The sequence below is a fragment of the Chlamydotis macqueenii genome, chromosome 6 (assembly GCF_036417535.1).
Source record: "Chlamydotis macqueenii isolate bChlMac1 chromosome 6, bChlMac1.mat, whole genome shotgun sequence".
Taxonomy (NCBI): domain Eukaryota; kingdom Metazoa; phylum Chordata; class Aves; order Otidiformes; family Otididae; genus Chlamydotis; species Chlamydotis macqueenii.
The window spans coordinates 24,178,862-24,199,715 of NC_141561.1; the positions used below are offsets into that span (position 1 = coordinate 24,178,862).

Sequence of the window (20,854 nt, forward strand, 5' to 3'; positions counted from 1 at the left end):
TCTATTTGCGGACAGTGATGGATATATAAACTCAATTTATGACCAGCTAAAGACTTTTGGAAAGACTTGAAAATATATTTAAATTTTTTTTCCTCCTTCCAGCGGTGGCGAAATTTCGGGAATTGTTTTCCATGAAAGCCAGCGTTTTTCTCTCAGTGGAAGGGAGTGCTGACAAATCTTGAATTATAGTTCTGTTTCTTCCTTTTGAAAATAATATTAATTATATTTTCTGTTCTTCCCTCTAGGCCAGTATAAACGAATTTAAATATGTTGAACAGTCACAGTTATAACTTTCTTAAATGCTCAAGTCTTGGGGGAGTTTTCTGTATTTTTTTTCCTCCGGCCAACAGCCAGTGCCAAAAAGTGTCAGTTTTGATTTGGTATCGTAAACTTCAAAACACGTCGAGTGGGGGGAAAAAAAAAAAAAATCAATCGGAAAATGCGAGAAAGCCGGAGTCCGGACCCGTGGCTGCTGCCCAAGCCCGCCGAGCCCACCGGGACCCAGAGAGAACTGCGGATTGCGCGGAGGGGTGACGCCTGCAGCCAGATTTTGGATTGCTTTTTGGAGGAAGGGAGAAGGTCCCCGAGTTGTTGCGGGGAGCAAAGCCCAGTCCCAGGCGCGTCCCACCGCGCTCCCCACTTCCGCAGGTTTGGGTTTGTTGGCGTCTTGGGGGTGTTTGCTTTTTTGTTTGGTTGGTTGGTTTTGTTTTGTTTTGTTTTGTTTCGTTTTCCCGTGGTTTCGTTTTCTGTTGCGGGATTTCACATTACCTGGTTGAAAAAGGGCCGGGCTCTGGGCACTCCACGGAGGCGCAGGTCCGGCTGCCGCCGGGAAGGGTTTTCGGCGGGGCTGGCGGGAGAGGCTGCCGCCGCCGAGGTGTGCACAAACCTGGGCAGAGCTTGTGTAAAATGCAATGTTTGTCCGGACAAGCACAAGACTCTTCTATTTCCTCTCACCACGGCGCTTAAAAAAACCAAACCAACAAACAAACAAACAAAAACCAAACAAAAAAACCACCTTCCTGGTCGGAGAAGCGAAGTTCACTGCTAACTTTTAATTTACAAAAATAAACGGGTGTAAACGACAAAAGCAATAAATAAGGAATTTCAAAAGATGCCATAATTTATACAGGCCGAAAGGCGAGGGTTTTGACGATTTTTTATGATTTGAAACCTAAAGTGCCTGTTAGGATATACACAGGGTGACCAGCCACGCTAGTCGACTACCGGAGAGCGAAGAGATAGCCTCTCTGTTAATGTGCCTCGTCTAATTATTAAAATGTGTGTGTTGCGAACTAGTATTATTTATTATAATATACTATTGCTCTAAACACTTTGATTACCAGTGTGTGTGGGTAAGACATACGGTAAGACTATTTCTCCACAGAACATATCTTTTTATTTTCTTCTCCTGAAGCCTGCTTTTACTTTGTGTAGGAAACACGGGCTGAACTTCTGAGCTGTTAAGGATGTTGCCGAAGTGTTCCTGAAGCGTCTTTAATAAAACTATTTCTTTTCGATATATACAAAAAGAGAGGAGGAAATTCGCCTTCTTTTTTTTTTTTTTTTCAGCAGGACGTTTCGCGGGCTCTAGGGTCGCCTGAGATCTTCCCGGGGCCACTTTTAGGTCGCTGTTCTTGGGAAACGAGAGGTAGAGGAGGGACGGGAGCATCCGAGAGCGCCTGGGCGCCTGGGAAGGCATGTTTGGTTGGGGTTTTTTTGGGGGGGAGGGGGCGGGGGGAGAAATAAATGCTGCCTGCGAGAAACACCCGGGGTGGAAGGCAGAGGAGGGTTTGGCTTTCCCCTCTCCCCCGAGCCCAGCTCTACCCGGTGGCCAGCGGCCAGGGGAGGCCCAGGGCCCCTCTGTTGCTCCCTCCCAAGCCCGGCACTCACCGGTGCCCGGGGGGGCTCGGCGGCGGCGGCGGCGGCGGGGGGGGGGCTGCCCGGGGCTCCGCTACCGGCTGGCTCCAGCGGGGGGTTATCTTCCGCCTCCTCCGCCCTCTTCCTTCCCCTTTCTCTTCCGCTGGCACGTTCCTGGCTCTCGAGGCGTTTATTTTCCCCTAATGGACGAAAAATGTCGGTTCCTGATCGCTTTACATTTTATGGCAAAGTGCATTTCTGATTGATTCTGGGGAAAGAGGAGACTTGTGGGGCACACCACTGGAGTACATGGAGCAGCCCTCTCTGATGATGCAGCCTTGTTTTATCTGAATGTTTTAAGTTCTTCTTGTCCCCTCCTCACCCCCCAACCTTGGCACAACCCCCTCCCCCAGCCGCACGTCCTTCGCTCCTGTTAATTCCGGAGTTTTCCTGCCCCGTGAGCGGGAAGGACAGGGCCGGCGCTTTGCGGCCGCGGCCGGAGCTCCTCTTCCTCTGCCTGGGATCAGCCTTCGGCTCCGTCTGGCTCCCGGAGAAGGCGACTTTGCCAGGGCCAAAGCTCCCTTCCCAGGGCAGGAGGAAGCCTGAAGTGGCTGGCAAATCAGTACCAGGTGGAGAAGAGTGGCCCACTTAAACGTGCGGGGACTCAGCGGCCCGCCCGTCTGCCACCGCGGAGCACGGGGGTGTCCCCAGCTTGGAGCTGGAGACTGATGGGCCCCCACTCCAAATCCCCGTGCCCACAACCTGGGCTGTCCCCAGGAGGCAGGGACCTGGCCGGACCCCGGTGTTCCCCGCTCCGCCCTCCCGGTCTGCGGGTCGCAGCCAGTCACAGCCGCCTCTGCTGAGGGAAAGGTGCGCCTGAAACGTAGCGCTCCTTATTAACGAGTAATTAGCGCCCAGGAGAGCGGCCAGTGCGCAGTGGCACGGCGGTGCGGAGCCGGCCCGCCCGCCGCTGGAGTGGGGCTGCGCGGTTGCCGGGCAGGGCGACTCCCGGCCATGTCTGAGGCAATCCTGCCATCTCCTGGACAAGCCCGGGCATAGGCGGGGAAGCCTTCTCCCGAGCTGGGAGCCGCCTTTCTGGGTGATGGATGGGCGAGGGAGAGTGCTGGGCCGCAGGCAGGGCAGCCCTTGTCTGTAAACTGGAAGACGATGCCAGGGAAACGACAGCGTGCGGTCAGATCGGGTGTTCGGGCCGATCCGGTTACCTGCTTAAAAACAAACAAACGAGGGGAAAAAAAAAAAAAAAAAAAGAGCGGCAAGTAGCGTGTGAAAGCAGCCCTCTGGCTTGTCTTGTCCCTCAGGGATGATATTTCCTGCGCGGATCCAGGCAGGGGACACCCGCCGTATTAAACGCCCCCCCACACACACACATACTTAGCCCCCCTCCACGACAGAGTCGGCTGCGGCTGGAAAAAACAGCAGCAGCCCGTCCGAGGCTCTCCGCACCGCGGCCGCGCCACCGCCCTGGGAACAAGAGCTTTCTCTCAGCTCTTTTCCCTGCAGATTTAAACATCAACATCGCTTTCCGCAGCTGCGAGTGTCTCCAGGTTTTGCTTTTCTTTTTTTTTTCTTTTTTTTTTTTTTTGCCATATTAATTGGCCGTCACAGATGAGTTGAACATTAATTGAAAGCTCTGCTTTCTCTAACCCCATAAAAGTTAGTTTGAAGTGTCACCTTTCTTTCCGGTAACTGGGAACCCGCGTCCTTTCCTTGTGTTTATTGCTAGCAAAAATATAGTCTTTGAACACAGACAAAAAAAAAAAAAAAAAAAAAAGTTCCTTCTGTCTTCCGAGAACCGAAAACCAGAGTCAGCTTTTTCATAAAATGTGATTATGAAAATAAACTATTACCCATCCTCGCGGGGAGGAAAAAAAAAAAAAAAAAAAAAAAAACAGAAAACAGGTCAGCTAATAAGAGGGAAATTCAATTGGTAGACATAACTCAAACAATTAAAATTAAAGGCAGTGGTCAGTAATATCCTCCAGCGGTGCTTGTGTGGTCCTGTGTGATCTAGGGAAGAGCAATCATTTAAAGATTTCTTCCAGGGCAATGAAATTACTGAGAATTTACCCCAATTTCACATTAAACAGAAAGATGATTTTGATTAGGAGAATGTCAAGAGGGGCAGCGCCTCTGATCTCGGCGTAGAAATAAAAACAATAATAAAACTATGATTAACAGGACAATAACAGGGAAAAGTAACCCTACCTGTTAACTAGGTTCAAGTTTTTGACGGAGGTAATGGAAGTGGCGAAGGCCGGGCGCTGCGGCTCTGCTGGCAGCTGGGCTGGCCCAGAGCCGAGGCGAACCCCCGGTAAAGAAGCGGAGGGCAGAACGCCCCAGTCTGGGCGGCGGGTGGGCCTGCCGAGCTCGGCTGGGCTCCGCCGAGGCGGTCTTAGGGGGCAGCACACTGGGCTCGGCAGGTCTCCCGGGCAGCACACTGTCCCCGACCCGGGCGGTTTGGCAACGGGCACAAAGCACCTCCGCGGAGATGCTCCCAGATATGGCTTTAGTGCTACTCACTTGGGTGCTGCAGGGAAAATGGGAGCGATAACAGGACAACGGGGCTCTTGTTTAGTCTCAAAAAACAAACAAACAAACAAACAAACTAACCAACTAACTAAAAAAAAACAAACGTGTAAACCCCCAAAATAACCCTGTAATGGATAATTTTCTCGTCAGGGGAGAAAAACTCCAACTCGGGAGACAGCAGCTGGGCACCCATCCGAAACTGGCTCCCCTCTGCCCGCCCCTGCCCTCGCATCCTCCCCGCCGCAGATCAGACCCGGGCGTCTTTCTTGCAGTCGTTCTATTCTATTATACTGATTTGTTTGCTTATTTATTTATTTACTTTTTTATTTCTTTAACTCTACGGCTTGCTAAAGCAATGCCCTGTTGTCGCTGTTGTTATTCTCGGTTTGTTGATATTTATTCGATTGTATTTAAAGGCAAAATAGACCCCGGGTTTTAGAAGCGTTGTTTGAAAACTTGTCTTCGCTTCGGAGTGAGGACAGGAGGTAAAAGGGGTAAAAACGGCAAACGTGCGGACCTGAGAGAATACCCGTCATCAACGCACCAGAATGACGCTCCTGGTAATATCCGATCAATTAGGATTTTAATTGCAAGCATATGCAGATGCGTATCACGTTGCTCGCAATTAAAATAAATGCGGATATAAACCGAGCAAAACGCGTATTCTGGGCACACATATGCACAAGGTGTACTGGTCTGTACGGGGGCAGAAATGCACCCATGTGCCCTGCACAGTCACATCCCCTTCCCCGGAGCCCTGGCAGGTCATTCCCAGCCCGGGGTGCGCGCTCCCGCAGCTGCCGGGCGCAGCCCCGAGGGTGCTGCGGGCCAGGGATCCCCTCGGCAGCTCCGCAAGTGTTTGGTCCCCCTCATCTTTCGGCTAGTACCGCAGCTCTGCCAGCCGGCCCAGGCCACTTTTATAGAAGCGGAGAGCATGTTTTCCCCTCCCCCTTGCGATCTCGGTATTTTCATATTTCAAGTGTTATCATAAGACTTTTTTAAAGGGGGGGGGAGAAGGGGGAAAAAAAAAAAAGAGGGGGACTCTGTGACTCGGTGGCTGGAGGCGGTGCTGAAATTACCGGCTTTGAAGAACCTGTCTGCAAAGTTTCGTCCAATCGTTTCAGGCTTTCCGCTTATTCCCTGTTGTAACTAAATACTGCTGTAAGAACAGCTGAAGTCCTTTGTTGGAAATGTGTGATCGCAGTCTCTACAGATCTGGCTACGTCGGTTCTCTCTTGAATCTGCAATCTCCCGATTCCTTTTATTTCCCCAATTTGCGGGCTAATGGCAGTCAGTTGGCGGCTCTGCCCACCATTTCCTACCCCCGCAGCTCGATCCCCTGGACTTGCTCAAGTTCGTGCGCAGCCCAGCCGCAGGGCCACGCGTTCGGCGGCGCGGCGCAGCCTTACCTCCCCGGCTCGGTTCCAATCAGCATCAGCTCCAACAGCAGCAAAGAGTGCCTGGAAGACAGCAGTAAATATTACGCCCACGATGCGAGCTCCAAACAAGAGGAGAGATGCCGGCAGAGGCAATCTTTTGCAAATGACCCGAGTGTTACCCACACAGCCAACCTAAAGCCCGTCAAATACGACCACTCGAGCCTGCAGAGAAGTCTGCACGGCTCGGCTGCGGGTTTTGAGGTGAACTCCTGCACTTCCAGCCTAAAGGAGGACATCAAGAATTCCGTCAACTTGAACCTGACAGTTCAGCCCGCAGCAGTCCAGTCATGCCTCAGACCTTCAGTGCAGGATGGTATGCCTTAAATATCTCGCTTTAGTTAGAGGCGACCCAGCCATACATGCTTTCTAAGAGATGTCTGTAATTGCTTTGTAGCCCCCCTGTAAACCATTCGGAGCGATAATCGCTTAACCTCACTCGGAGGTAGATAGAAATTGTCCTGTCAGATGCGCTTTGCCCGGTTTGCCGACCCAGTTTAGCCCTGTTATCTTGCCTTTTTTTCCCCCTTCTTTTATTTCTTTTTTCTTTTTTTTTTTCTCGCTTTATTTTTAATACCCAGACCTGATCCACTAAATTATCGCCGTGTTTGTTGTAGGTTTGCCTTGGTGCCCCACCCAGGGGAGATCGAGAAAGAAACGGAAACCTTACACAAAACAACAAATTGCAGAATTGGAAAACGAGTTTCTCCTCAATGAGTTTATTAACCGACAGAAGAGGAAAGAACTATCAAACAGACTGAATTTAAGTGATCAGCAAGTTAAAATTTGGTTTCAGAACCGGCGGATGAAAAAGAAAAGAGTAGTGATGCGGGAGCAGGCGCTTTCTATGTACTAGAGCAGAGTCCACCCGTTCCTGCATGAACTTGTGCCCGGAGTGTTCACCCCTAGAGTAGAGCGTATTCGCGAGTGGAGCGCGGGAAGTGCGTGTTTTTGCCATTTAAACCAAGTTCTCGAAACGCGTAGGATCCCTGCGTGAAGTGGCAAAAGCGGAGTTCTTAGCCCAAATTAAGAAGACAAGCCGGAGCAGCAAGCAATACGGAAACCTGTATTATCAGCTTTTTACTTTTCTTTCTCCATTTATATAGATTTTCTTCTACTTCTTACCCTCTCTTTCCCCGGAGAATAAGCGGTGCTAAACTAAAATCGATGTCTTTTATCTGTATGTAAACACCATTTTGCTGCAAAATAAAGGAATAACGCCTAGTAAAGACGTCACCTCCGTGAGTCCCGGTTGCTCCCTTCATCTGCTCCCCTGCACGCCGGGGCGAGCCTGCGGCGCCGGCTTGTTTTGTGGTTTGGAGTAACCTGCTCGGGGAGCCGTGGGGGAAGACGGTTAGCAAATAAACCTTTTTCTTTCTTCTTTTTTTTTTTTTTTTTTCTTTCCCTTTCCTTTCCTACCCCCACCCCCCCTCCGAGCTGCAGATCCGGCCGCAGCCCGGCGGAAGAGGCACGTGACAGCCGCGCAAGGCCCGCGCTTAACCTGCGCGCCAGTTCCGCGGCAACCGCTCGACCGGTCCGGGCTGCCCGCCCCGACGGCGGGGGCAAAGGCGGACGGGAGCCCAGCCGGGACCACCAGAACTCGGTCTGGGCAGCTCTTCGGGCACAGGGGAGAAGTTCCCCCCACCTCGGCGGGAAACAGCCCCCCTCAACCCCCTTCCCCCGCCCGCCGGGAGCGTGGGGTCCCGCGGGGGCCGCGGAGCCGGTCGCAGGCGGGCCCGGCAGCGCCGGTGCCGCCCCAGGTGTCCCGGCCGGACCCTGCTTTCCCCGCGCCGCTGACTTTGGCCTTGTCCAAGCGCTGCCCCGGACAAACCGTAGGGTGAGAGCGGGCGGTGCCGAGGCCACGGCGGGGCCGGGGCCCACCTCTCAACCCCAGGTGCTGCAGGCGCAGGAGGGGGGAGAGCCCGGAGGTTTTGGTGGGTTTGATTATTTTGTGAGGACGTCCCCAGAGCCGTTTCCACAGAGGTTTTTGTGAGGGAAAGGGGGGAACGCTTTTGTTTTTCTTGCCCAGATACAAACCTCAGAGGACAACCCAACCAGAGGGACTGGGAGCATTGCCCAAGCCGTTCGATTATGGGTTTTTAGGACGGGAAAGAAATCGATTTTCCCCATATCCTGCTGACAGGCTCTGTGCCGGGAGCCTCCGGCCCCTGCAGCACCAGAGCACTGGGGCCGGCCGGAGCCGCAGAGCCGGGGGAAATGCCTGGTACGGCCTTGGTCTGACTCTTCAGGAAAAAAAAAAAAAAAAAAAAACAACGAAAATTTGTGTTCGGATTAAAACGCCTTTTGGCTGGAATTTCCACCTAAATCTCTTTCTAATGAAGAGGCATTTCCACAGGCGAAACCTTGCCTTGCCTCTCCCGACAGTAACGGTGATTACGCTGGCAGAGCTTTATTTTCTGGTCTGTAACGTCGGCTCCGTTAAGGTTGTCTGGGGCGTACGTAACAAGGCTACAAAACCGCACGAACGGCACACAGCAGCTACCTATGTATACAGAGACCCCCGAAGGTAGCCCTGGGGTGCTGTTTCTGGAGGGAAAAGGAAAACCAGTCCAACTTGGAGGCGCATTTCTCCCCCTCCAGCACGGCCACTTTTACCACGTCTCCCAGCGCAGACAAAACCCAGTGGTGGAGTGACTGCCGAGGGGACGGGGGAGGGACGGGGGGAGCCCCGGGGGAGAGCTCCCTGGAGAAGAGGGTGCCCACTGAAAGCCGGAGGCACCATCCCCAGGTCCCTCCAGCTCTTCGGGGCTTTCAGCCCCGGTGCTGGGAGCTGGTGCATTGCGGACGATAGAAGTCTCTTCATTCAGCAGCGTTTCCCTAATTAAAAAAAAAAAAAATAGAAGCAACCCTAACGATGCAAGCCAGGAGAAAAGAAAAAAACAGATATTCCTCCTGGAATACTATTCAGCCGGCTACGGTCCATGAGAAATGGACCCTTTATGGCATCCTCCCCTGTCCTAACCCGCCCCAGTACAACCAGTCCCTGTATTACACGGGTGATGTGAAACCTGAAGAAGAACCTGGGTTGAAAAGGTGTGAGAAGCAGTGTATCATTTATTAAACGTGTCTGACCCACGACGATGGCTTACTGTAAAGCGTATAGTCTCAATCGCCTACGAAAGGAGCAAAACCCGAGGAGGTAGGATCTAAAACGCGACGTGGTGCACAAGTATGTGTATCATGGCTGTATCATAGGTGCAGTTATTTCAGCAGCTCCCGTTGCATGTAACCGCGTGTGCGCACATAGGCGCCCACACTCGCGGGCTCGTACTGCGCATAGACACACGGGCGGGAGAAAACGGTGCGCGATTTCACGCGTGCCCGTGCTCTGGGTTTCAGCTGTCCCTCCGAGGCTGCGGGCGGCAGCCGCCGTTCGGGGCCCGTGGGGAGGAACACACACGGACGTGGGGAGGCACACACAAGCGTGGCGCAGAGCTGCGAATACGGGGCACGCCCTGCCTGCGCGCACCCGCCTGAGCTGCCCCGTGGGCACATGTGTGCACACGCGTGTGCGGCACGCCGGGTGGGCGCGCAGGAGACGCACCCCAGTGGGGTGGGGGCACTCACGCCCCCCGGATGGATTAGTTCGGGTGTCCTTCCAGCTGTATTTCGTCGTTGTCCTCCCACCCCTCAGGCTTAGTGGGTGCATACGGTGCGGGAGGGGGGCGGAGGAGCAGCGGGCACCCGCTTGCTGCGCCCACGCCCGCGTCCCCCCGCAGCGTGTAGGCGACCGTCCATCCCTTTATTTACTCCAACATAAACATCTCCGCATTCCGACCGCAGCCTGAACGCGATAAAGCCCTTCTGAGGGGGCTCTCTTGTTTGATAAGGCTGCAAACGCAACACGGCTCTTCGGGAATGGCTCTGGATGCCTTTGTGCTTCCTAAAAGAGCATAAATAATTAAAGTTTGGCAGGGAGGAAAAGCTTTCTTGCAGAACTGTAGTGGCAATAAATGAAATGACTCAGAATCTCTTCTCCAGTCGGTTTTTACGAGAGCTGCCAGACAGTGTCTGTTCACGTTCTCCAGATACTAGGGGCGCCATACCAAAGTTAAGGTCAAGTTAGTGTCTTATCTTGGGTGGCACAAAAACACCGCATCTTCTCCAGCCGGGCCGGGCGGGTTTTTAAACCCGCATGTTACGCCAGTCGCCGCAATCTCCACGGAGGGATTTTGGAAATGTCACTTGGAGCCGAATATTTGGTCATTCCGGGCGACGGTTGCAGATGTTTCAAGACGCCTAACGGTAAAGTATTCGCCCGATTGTCTACATGATGTGCATTTATGTTTCGATGCTATTTAATCTGCGTAAAGCAAAAACTAAAAAAAAAAAAAGGGGGGGGTGATGTGTAGTGCTCAGAGCTGGGCTGGGAACCGACCCCAGGGTGAAAATGCTCTGGCAGGCGGGGACCCCCAGCTCTGCCTTATTCCAGCGGGGTCTCTGCTACGATGTTAATCTCACATTCCCCAAATTACATCGCTTTTTTAAGGAACTGTTTCATAAAAGGGATGGTTTTTTATTAACAACTCGTCGCCATGTCTTTGAACTTGAATTAGTTGAAACCGGTTGGCTCCTGCGCCAAAATTTAACTGATGCTAGACTTGCTGCGTCAAAATAAAGGTGACGGATTCCGGCTAGGGAGTAAGCAGTTGTTCCAACGGTAAAGAAAATGAAGCTCCATAGATTCCCAGAGCCATCTCTTCTGATGAGACGGACGATCAGAAACCTGAGGGCACGATCCAGGCGGATCCCTGCCCTCGTCTGCTGCGAGCCCAGGGTGGTGAGCGACGCAGGAGCCATCTTAACTGCGCAGGCATCGTTTTTCGGAGGTTGTTGGTGTGTGTGTGTCGCAGCAGAGTCGAGAAGGCTCGAAAGTTACGGATGGAGTGAGGGAACGGTGGGTTTGTGCCCTGGTTGCGAGAGTCTGTCTGCCGGGAGCAATGTGGGGCGTCTGAGGTGGTTTGCGAACGAGGCACCAAGGCAAAAAAAAAAAAAAAATACCGTGGGGTACAAATAAAAGGAAAAAAGGAAAGAAAGGGGTAAAAAAAAAAATAGTGTCATCCTATCTGGCTGGCTTTGGTCTGTTGGTTTTCAGGAAGGGCAGGCTGGGCTGCGCTGCGGCAGCCCCTTGGGCAGCCCTCGCCCGCTCCGGGGGGTGCAGGAGGGGCCATGCCGGCGGCGGCGAGGCGGGGGGCAGGGTGCGGGGGGCAGCCTGGGCTCGGGGCCCCCGCATCCAGAGCCTGCAGGAAGCGCGAGGCGCAGGAGGCGCCGGTGGCGGAGGGGCCACGGGGCGCGCAGCCTTCGCTTGGTCGAGCCCTCCGCGGGCGCGGCCGCCTTGCAGGGTCAGGGAGCCCCCGGGCCTTCCCCCAGCTGGCCCGCCGGGCTTTTGGGTCGGTTCCCTGCCCGCCGGGCTCCCTGCGGGGCGCGGAGGCTGTCTTTTCTGGTGTGATCCGAGGCCTGCAGCATGGCCGGAGCAGCCGGGTAGTGCCCGGGTGGGTGGCAGGGGGCGACCCTGCCCGGCGTGGTGGGCTTGCACAGACTTCAGGTTATTTGGAGAGCGGCATGTGGCGGGGCTGCTCCGGCTATGCGGTACAGTGGCAGAAAAAAAAGACATTCCCATAGAGAGCTGGCAAGCGTTTCTGGAATTAAAGATTGCTCGAGCATAGGGCTGTGGCTGGCAAGTATTATTTATTCTCTTCTCTTTTCAGCCTTTGTGACACGGTTTGTACTCACCTATGTAAAGTCAGATTTCAAGGAGAAAGAGAAAATTGGGGAAAATGAGCTCTCGAAGGCAGGGCGGCCGCGGGGCCGGCGGGTGCTACGCGCGTCGCCTGCTCCCAGCCCTGCTTTTCCCTTCCAATGAAAATGAACATTTTGGTGGGAGTTGGAGGCACGGGAACAGAGGTCACTTTGTGTGCTGCTCTGCTTCCCAAGGAAACCGTGCTCCGTGGATTTCTCTTCCTGCCCTGGTCCTTTGCTTTCCAGAAGAGCCCGAAAGTGTCTCCCTCTCATAAAAGCGGCTACTGAGAGATGTTCTGTTTGCGCGTTTCTCTGCTCGGTTTGGCTTTGGTTCCCTGACACAAGCGCGCAGTGTTTGGGCTTTCGAGCCAGGGAAAATGAGGTGTTCGGGACTCAAGCTTTGAAATTCGGGGCCGGTTTGGATGCCAACTATGGATTGCTGGAGGCGGGCGGGCAGATCCGCTCCTTCGCTCCGGCGTGCGGATGGGACCGGACTCTCCTGAGTGAACCCTCGCTTATCACCGCCCTGCGCGGCGGGCGGGCGGCATCTCTCCCTCTCAACGGGAACGGCCGCGCCTCCCAACCGAGGGTACCCGACCGGGACCCCGCACCCCTCGCTCCGAGGGCTGCCCTCCCCGACGGCGGGGCTGCCTTGCCTCCCCGCTCCCCTCCCCACAACCCCGCCCGCCGAGGTCGGGCGGGCCGGGGGGCGATGCGGGCGGGGGACTGCGCCCCGCGGGGCTCCGCGGCAAGCGCCGGGGGTGGGCGGCCCCAGGTGATGGGCCCCGCCACCTACATGTGCCTCATCGCCTGGTGAAAGGGGGGGGGGCGCGCGGCGGCGGGGGGGGGGAGCGGCGCTGTCGGTACAAACGCTGCCCTCGCCTCTCCGTGCTGGGAGGGCTCTTTGGAGAGATCTTAGGAGCCGTTCCGAGGGGCTGATATAGATATAAGGACATTTCTACATCGCGTCACGTGACATAATTACCACTAGAATCAATCAAGATGAATTGCACGTCAGCACACGGTGGGGATTTTTTCTTAGTTGATCCTGTCCAAACCCTCTTGTGCAATAGATGGATCTTGTTCAATGCATTGAAGCCTCCCGGTCGCTTGCAATCGCAAAAAGGAAGACATGACCGAGTTTGACGATTGCAGCCACGGCGCGTCCAATATGTATCTGCCAGGGTGCGCTTATTACGTCTCACCCTCAGATTTCTCGACGAAACCCTCTTTTTTGTCGCAGTCGTCGTCTTGTCAAATGACTTTTCCTTATTCTTCTAATTTACCTCATGTCCAACCTGTGCGCGAAGTGGCATTCAGGGAATACGGATTAGAGCGCAGCAAATGGCAGTACAGGGGCAGTTACGCTCCTTATTACTCTGCTGAAGAGGTGATGCACAGAGACTTTCTGCAGCCTGCGAACAGGAGAACGGAAATGTTATTCAAAACGGACCCTGTCTGCGGCCACCACGGACCGTCTCCCGCCGCCCCCAACTTCTACAGCTCGGTGGGGAGGAACGGCATCCTGCCGCAGGGCTTCGACCAGTTTTACGAGACGGCCCCCGCACCCCCGTACCAGCAGCACTCGGAGGGCGAGGGGGACGCGGAGAAGGGCGACTTGAAAGCCCAGAACGGCACTTGCAGTAAAACACCTTCCAGCCAGGAGAAGAAAGTGCCACCGGCCACCAGCGCCGGTTCCCCTCCTGGGGAGGCTGTTGCGGAGAAGAGCAGCAGCTCAGGTAGGTATCACTAGTAAATTGGGGGCAACAGTACAAGGCCAACACTTTGTCAAGCCGCATTTTATGTGCAATTTTATAAGCATCCAAAGGATTTTATATATCCTATAAGATTTCCTTTACCGTTGTAAAGCGTGTTTACGATAGGAAACCAATTTAGGTGGGCTTAAGGTATTCTTGGAAGAGGATATTAATTGTTATTAAATTGTTGATTTGGCTGCGGGGAGGGGGGCGGACGGGAAGATTTCACAGGTAGTGCTCAGAGCTGCTTTTGGTTTAGAGCTGGAGATCTTCGTTTGTTTGGGGCGGGGGTAGGGGGAGGATTGGGGGGGGCTGTGTGTGAGAGGAGTTTGAGAAACTTGGAATTTTTCCAGCCCATTTAAATATCTCTCCGTATTGCCCGGAATGGTCTCCTGTAAGGAGAAGTGGGGAAATATTCACTTTTTTTTTGCTAAGTCACCCGGAGAGTAAAAGCCCCAGGAATATATATATATATATATATATATATAAACTGCTAGAGGGCTGCTTTCCAGGCAATGGGATATTGTCAAAGACTCTGATCTCTTCCTGGCTGAGTGTGGTTGTAGCAGCAGCATGAAACAGTTTCTTCTCTCTTGAATTTCAGCAATTCCCCAGCGATCGAGGAAAAAGAGGTGTCCTTATACCAAATATCAGATAAGAGAACTGGAACGGGAGTTTTTCTTCAACGTGTACATAAACAAAGAGAAAAGACTGCAGTTGTCCAGAATGCTCAACCTCACTGACCGGCAAGTTAAAATCTGGTTCCAGAATCGAAGGATGAAAGAAAAGAAACTGAACAGAGATCGACTCCAATATTTCACTGGGAATCCCTTGTTTTGAAAAAAAAAAAAAAAAGGAAAAAGAAAGAAAAAGAAAGGAAAAAAAATTAAAAGAGGGTAAAAGAGAAAAGGAAGAAAGAAGAAAAACAAAGAATCTCTTGGTCCCTCTGACCTGCCATCTGAATGCAAAAGTAAATTGGTTTACATTACACATCCACTCTGCGGAACTCAAAGTTTCATTTTCACGTGCAACTCCACACACTGAATGGCCACTGGAGGTTTCGGGGCTTGGCGGAGGAGATTCCTGATAAGGGGAAACTAGGGTAACTCCAACTGTCCACTCTCAAGTGTTTCTCGCCAAAGGTGCTTTTTTTTTTTTTTTTTTTTTCCCTCTCTCCCACAGTACCAGCAATGGACCTGCAGTGTGTCTAGTAGTTTTTGCTTACAATTCATTGAGTTCGGGGGGGGTCTGTTGTTGCTTTTGAGCTAGGGTAACACTTTCCTCCCTTTAAGTGAATGCAGGTTATTTAAGAGATGGTAAATGTACGTTCGCTATATATAAATATATATATATATGTTTCTATTGTCATCCAAAAGCATGGGCCACTGTCTTTTTTCATGTGAATAAATGGTTTCAAGTAAAGTTAAGGTTATAACTTCCGTGCACTCTATGGATTTCCATCTCTGAAGGATCCTAGCGCTTCCCGGGCTAGAGCCAAGTTCAGTTAAGCAATAACGGGAGGAAGCCTAATCGGGGTTTTTTTAAAGCATTTTAAATAACTAGTGGTTTAGATGTTTAACTCTCAATTTGTAGGTATGCCCAGCCTTCCCTGTCCGCTGTGAGGCAGAGCCAATATGTCTGTCTGCAGACCATCACTTCTGGTGGTGTTACATTCACTGCAAATAACGAAAAAGGCTTTTTTATTATTATTATTATTTTTCAACTGGTCAGGCTCCCAGTAAGCCCAGAATCCCCAACGCCAGTGACTTTACTTGTTAGTAAAGGGTAAGGCAGAAAGACCGAGGGCTCGGAGCGAGTCAGGCAAGAGGGAGCTATAAACAATTGGCACTAGTGGGGCGAAAAAAAAAAAAAAGAAAAAAAAAGAAAAAAAAATTTGGAAGCGGAGGGATGGTTCTCCTAATTATCACCCCTCAGAGGGCGAATGGAGCACGGCGCTGGGCCGGGGGCGCTGCCCGGTGCCCCGGCGGCCGCGGGCCCTGCGCGGGGGTTGCATCCGCCCCGGACCGCGCTGCTCCGCGCCGCTTTATCTTGCGTGACCTGGCGGGGCTGTTTACAAAACCTTGAACTGTCTAGACAACACCATAAAACCCGAGGTTCTAAACAGCTTAATTGGGTTATATTATACACCTTCTGGTGGGTGAAAAAGAGATTTCCGCAATGTGCAATAAAGGCGAGGAGTGAGGAAAGAATTTGCCTGTTTTGAATAGGACACAGTGGCTCTCACTACGCTCACACACAGGGAAGGCAAAAGTGCCCAAATAAGTCAGGAAAAGCCCAAGAATTCAAAAAATCGAGAAATGGAAGTGGAGTGAGACATGACTACCAAAAAAATGTTTTAAACCCTTTAGCAAGAAAAACATAAGTGTATGCCTTTGAACTTCCAAAATGTCAAGGTCATCACCTTTAACCCTTCTGAATAATTAGGCGCCTTAAGGTTCCTCTGTTATTTTCAACCACCACCCACTCTCTCTCTCTCTGTCTCTCTCACTCCCTCTCTCTAACACACACGCACAACCACACACACGCTTACTACCGCATAGCTGCCCGCATTAGTAAATGCAGCACAACGCAAAGAAAAATCCCAGCTGGGTGGAGGCGAGCCCTCCGTGGTGTGCGGGGAGCCTGCCCGCTCCCGTCCGGGCATGGCGGGCTTCCTGCTCCCCTCGCCCTCTCCCTTTCGCGCCCCGGGAATTAACCCCAAATCTCCTTTTTTCTTTTTTTAGCTCTTAAAAAAAAAAGGGGGAGGGGGAGAAGGTGTATTTTTTTTAATCGTTCAATAAAAGGTAATGCAGGGGCTGTAGGAAATGCTTTGTGATTTAGGGAGAAAGATGATATTTCTGTGTGCGTTTCTGCACAGAGCTCGTTATTTAGAAACTCGCAAAGTCGCGGGGGATCTCTCAAAGCGTTTCGCCTGACCTTCTAGCAAAATTCTCTTGTCCCTTCCGAGCCTTAATCCGCAGGGCGAGAACGAGCCGTTTGTTTTTTTTCTGTTCCCCGCAGTGCTTTAACCCTCGGCCGCGGATGGGCCGCGGGAACCCAAACACCCTCGCGTTCCTCTGGCGTAAACGCTCACCGGTAGCGGGGTTAGATTTCTGTTTCAAAAAGCGAGGAGGCAGGCGGGGACGGAGAGAGCCGAAGGGACGGACCGCGGGCGCGGGGCTCGCCGGGGCTCGGCCACCATCGGCCACCGGAGGGCGCGCCCGCGCGCGGCAATGCCGGCGCCCCCCCCGCCTCCCCCTCAGAAAAGCTCCGCCGCTAATAAAATACCGAATGTATAAGTAACGATAAGATTTCAGGGCCTTCCAAATGAGAAAATAAAGCATCAAAAAGATTTATTAAACAAATAACCCATAACCGCGACGTGCTGGCGAAATATGCCACTTTCAAATTATTTTTTTTTCTTTTTGGGTCGTAATCTTTTATAATGCATCAGAGCTTTAAAAAAAATCCCATAATTTTAAGGGAAAAAAAACACAACCCACAGTGATATTCCGAATTCGTTCCCTAGAACGAAAATCTATTTACCCCTTAAGCCTTAAGGCAGATAGAACAAAAGTAATATAAACCCTACGCGTTTCCACAGTTTACCTTCCCATTCTTATTCCAGGCTTTTCTTAAATAAACCTCTAGGTACAGAGAGCATAATTTTTTAATCAATTTAATTTAAAGGCGAGATTAACTTTAGATCCTGAGAGTGTTGTTTTTGGTTGTTTTTTGTTTGTTTGGTTGGTTGGTTGGTTGGGTTTTTTTGTGGGTTTTTTTTTTTTTTTAAGAGAGACAGAGACACCAGAGCGAAAGGAATATATTTTTAATATCCGAACATCATCTTGCCAAGGCAATGCTGAATTAAATCCCTCACCTTAAAAGTACTATGGAGATCTATTAAAATGAAACTAGAGATTAGAAAATTAAAGCGAAGCTTATGAATTTCCTGGACGCTCTCCAGTGACCAAGCATGTTCCGTTTTTCCGGTTTTCTATTTTATTTTTTTTCCCCTCCAGTGCGCACTTTTGGTCAGAATCCGAGGAAAGAAAGGGCTTCGCTATTTTCTGCTTATTTCCAGAATTCATCGAAATCTCTTTCACATTGGCTCACCCATGTTCCGCATTTTTTTACAGTCCCATCTCTCGTGAAAGCATTTGTTGGCACATTGTCTGCTGGGTGGTTGTGTTTGGGTTTTGGTTGGGTTTTTTTTTTTTCCTTAGAAGTTCATTGTTAACAGTTTCCTAGAAATAACCTTTCCGTCGGTGGTAAACTGGCACTGTACGATCCGAAATCCTGCGGACCCCTGACGCCGAAGGGAGCCCCCGCAGCCGGGGAAACCCCCTGCTCGGCGCAGGGACCCTGGTCGAGAGGGAAACGTTCGGCCAAGTTTTTGTGTGTGTTTGTTTTTCTTGGCGTGAGAGTGCTCCGTGTGAGAGCCCACGCCGACCCCAGACCCTTCAGCCTTCGTTCGAGGTGCTTTCACCCCTCGCAAGTATACAGAGGCCCATCCCAGCGAATGGAACGAGGGACGGCAGCCAGGATGTGCTGTTAATTAAAAAAAAAAAAAACACAACAAAACCAAAACCACACTGGAATATGGAAACACCTCTTTCTTCTTGATTGAATCATCCTGTAAACGTGATGGTTCTGTGCGAGTCTATAATATATATATATTTTTATTTTTTTTCCCCACTCCTTTCTGTGTTTTATTCCTTCGGACAGAAAAGGCTATGAGCTATTTCCAAACATCTTTGGTCTTGTCCTTTAAGGAGAACGAAAAAGGCATTTGCTTACTTTCTGATTCAACCACAAACCCGGCAGGAATCTGCCGGAAGATAACCGTGCAGCCCAGATAGCGGTGCTGAGGGCAGGACCGGCGACCGAGCTACAGGCTGAACCTCACCGTGCCGGGCAGGCACCAGGCTGCGTCCGCAGAAACACAGAAACGCGACGGAGGAAGGGCTGAGGCTGCGGGCGAAGCCGGGGGTACAGGCAGTGCTACCGTGCGATCCTCACCCTCAGACAAGACACCTTCGAAGAAACGGCCAGCTTGCTATTTTGTTTATTTTACAAGCTTTCATATTTAGGAAAAGGTATAATGTCATCAGTATGTTCCTCCCCCCGCCACCCTTCAGTTAAAAAAAGCCAGGGAATCCGAGCTCTCAGCCCAGACGCAGACTCTTTCTGTGAAAATATGCTGCATAGAAATCTGGGCAACGTGACAGTTGCATTATTAAAAGAAGAAAGGACGCAATATCGTAGCCATTTTTTTTTCCTTAAAGAAAATCTATTATTCAATCTCCTTGCAATATAACAGCGTGGCATAAAACATACAATCTGCGCGTTTAAAGGCAATCTAAAAAAATGCTGAAATCGAGTAAATGAAAGGAGTTTTATTAAAAGCTTCCTGGTTTCCAGCCTGCTTTTGAAATAAGGGATTTCTCGCAACCTTTGTTACTGAAGGCATCTGCAAAATATCTAACCTCTTTCGTACCTCTCTCCCATCCCCCTCCCTTAATGAGACACAAACAGAGAAAATTGCAACTATAAGAGTCCTCAGAACAGCCGAGGGAAAAAAAAAAACCCAACAACCAACAACATAATCATATCACCAGTAATCAGGTTTAGGAAGATAAGGCAGTGAAAATTAAGCCCCACTGTCACGTCTGGTAACCTCCAGTTTTTAGCCCTGACATTTGCTAGAGGAGAAAACTGTAATGTCCACCTATGCTTTATTACAAATAGTAATTTACATCTGCATGGACCCATTGGTTGGGTCTTTTTTTTTTTTTTTTCCCTCCTTCGTTGGGAAAAATATGGGGCTCTGAGAGCAAAACCTTTATATTAATGTAGATTGTAGATCTCATTTATTGCACAATATTGATTTATTTATTAATGTTAATTACTTGATTCCATTTTAATATGATTTAAAACAAGAGTGACATTAAACGCCCAGAGCCTAAGCCCCTCGTTCCCCAGCGGCTCTCGCATGTTTATTCAACTTCTATTTACATCAAACTTAAACTTTCCTACCGTTCATTTTCAGTTAAAAAAAAAGAAAAAAAAAGCCACCCATTTTTTAAAACCCTGATGATTTATCGTGAGCAGAGGGTCTTACGCAGCCTTTTGCCAGCCCTGAGTGCGATATTTAAACCGTCATCATCACGGCCATCGTCTGAGTTTCCGTGTAGTGACATGCGAGAAATTCATACTTTCAATTTAAAAAAATCAAAGAGCCCTCATGTCTAATCAAGCGCCAAGAGGCTAACTCAGCTAGCACCAGCGGGGCTGGCGCGGAAAGCCGCTCAGCACCGGCTGATTGTTTTAACTTTGCTGCAAAGCTCTGGGCTGGCACTTCGGCTGGGATATTTCTGGGACCCCCTTTTCGTAACGTATAAATAAAGATTATGAAAGAGCCATTTGATGGGCATAAAATTCCTGATTAGATTTAACAGTCGAGCCTTAAGCTGCGTCAAGGAAAATAGTATTTTGTTTCTTTAAACTCGGTAGGTCGCCCGGGCCGTTGTTGAAGAGGAGGAAATTGCTAGAAAGCCGGGGAGGAGGGGGGGGGGAACCGTGGGCTCGGAGGGAGCGTCGTGGCTGGGCCGGCGCTTCTCCCCCGGCGCGGGCGAATCTTTAGCAATGGCTCTGATCGTGATCTTAAAAGAGGCAGAGCCCGGCCGAGCCCCCCTCTTCGCGCTCGGCCGCGGAGGGCAGGGGCTGCCCGGGGGATGCTGCGGGAGAGTCTCTCGCCCCGCAGCGCCCCGAGGAAGGGGACGCGGAAACTCGCCGGCAAGCTGGAGGCTGCGGCTGTAAAAGACACTGGCTCTTAACCTGACAATGATGTTGTATTTGAACAGCTGCGATAAGGTTTTAAAAGGTCTGTCTCATTGCCACAGCGAAATTTTGAACAGGGTTATTGTTTCCGGCAGTGCGGAGTGAACAGTAAAGTGCAGAACATCCAAACGCCAGGAAACGGGGGAAAATTCACATCCAGGCGGGTGGAAAATGCGTGTTTTCAGCTGTGGGAAAGACGTATTTTGATTTTTTTTTTTTAATCCTTTCACGTGCTGCCCGGTCTTGGGGAACTGAAAGGGTGTTTTGATGGTAGAAAGGCCCAAAATAAACAAGTGGGCGAACCCGAAACAAAAATCATCAACAAGTTCGCTTTGCCTGAATGAGAGTCCTTGACAGCATTAGTCCTAGATAAGAAACACTCCAGTTTGAGAACATTAAAAAAAAAAAAAAAGACAAGAAAGAAAGAAGGGAAGAAAATAAAAGGAAAGAAAGGGAAAAGAGTAATAAACAATTTTGTGCCACCACTGTTCAAAACGTAACAGCTTCGGAGGTAAACATGGGTATGAAGTGAGGGGAAAAACAGTAAACCACATTTAAAATGTTGGGATGGAAAAGTCTGATTTGCCATGTAGACAGTTAGTGTTGCCTTCGGTATTTATTTCTGTTAACAATACAGATGCATCTGTCTGT

At 50.8% G+C, this 20,854-nt stretch overlaps 2 protein-coding genes across 2 annotated transcripts; both read left to right on the forward strand.

Annotated features, from left to right (window-relative positions):
* Nucleotides 1–5,597: 5,597 nt before the first annotated feature.
* On the forward strand, nt 5,598–6,699 carry HOXD12 (homeobox D12). The gene is made up of 2 exons (XM_010123212.2): nt 5,598–6,159; nt 6,461–6,699. Exons 1-2 carry the CDS (start codon nt 5,598–5,600, stop codon nt 6,697–6,699), a joined length of 801 nt encoding a protein of 266 aa, XP_010121514.1.
* A 6,036-nt stretch (nt 6,700–12,735) lies between these two features.
* Nucleotides 12,736–14,200, forward strand: HOXD11 (homeobox D11). Its single transcript, XM_086751057.1, has 2 exons — nt 12,736–13,342; nt 13,965–14,200. Exons 1-2 carry the CDS (start codon nt 12,736–12,738, stop codon nt 14,198–14,200), a joined length of 843 nt encoding a protein of 280 aa, XP_086607183.1.
* Nucleotides 14,201–20,854: the final 6,654 nt, after the last annotated feature.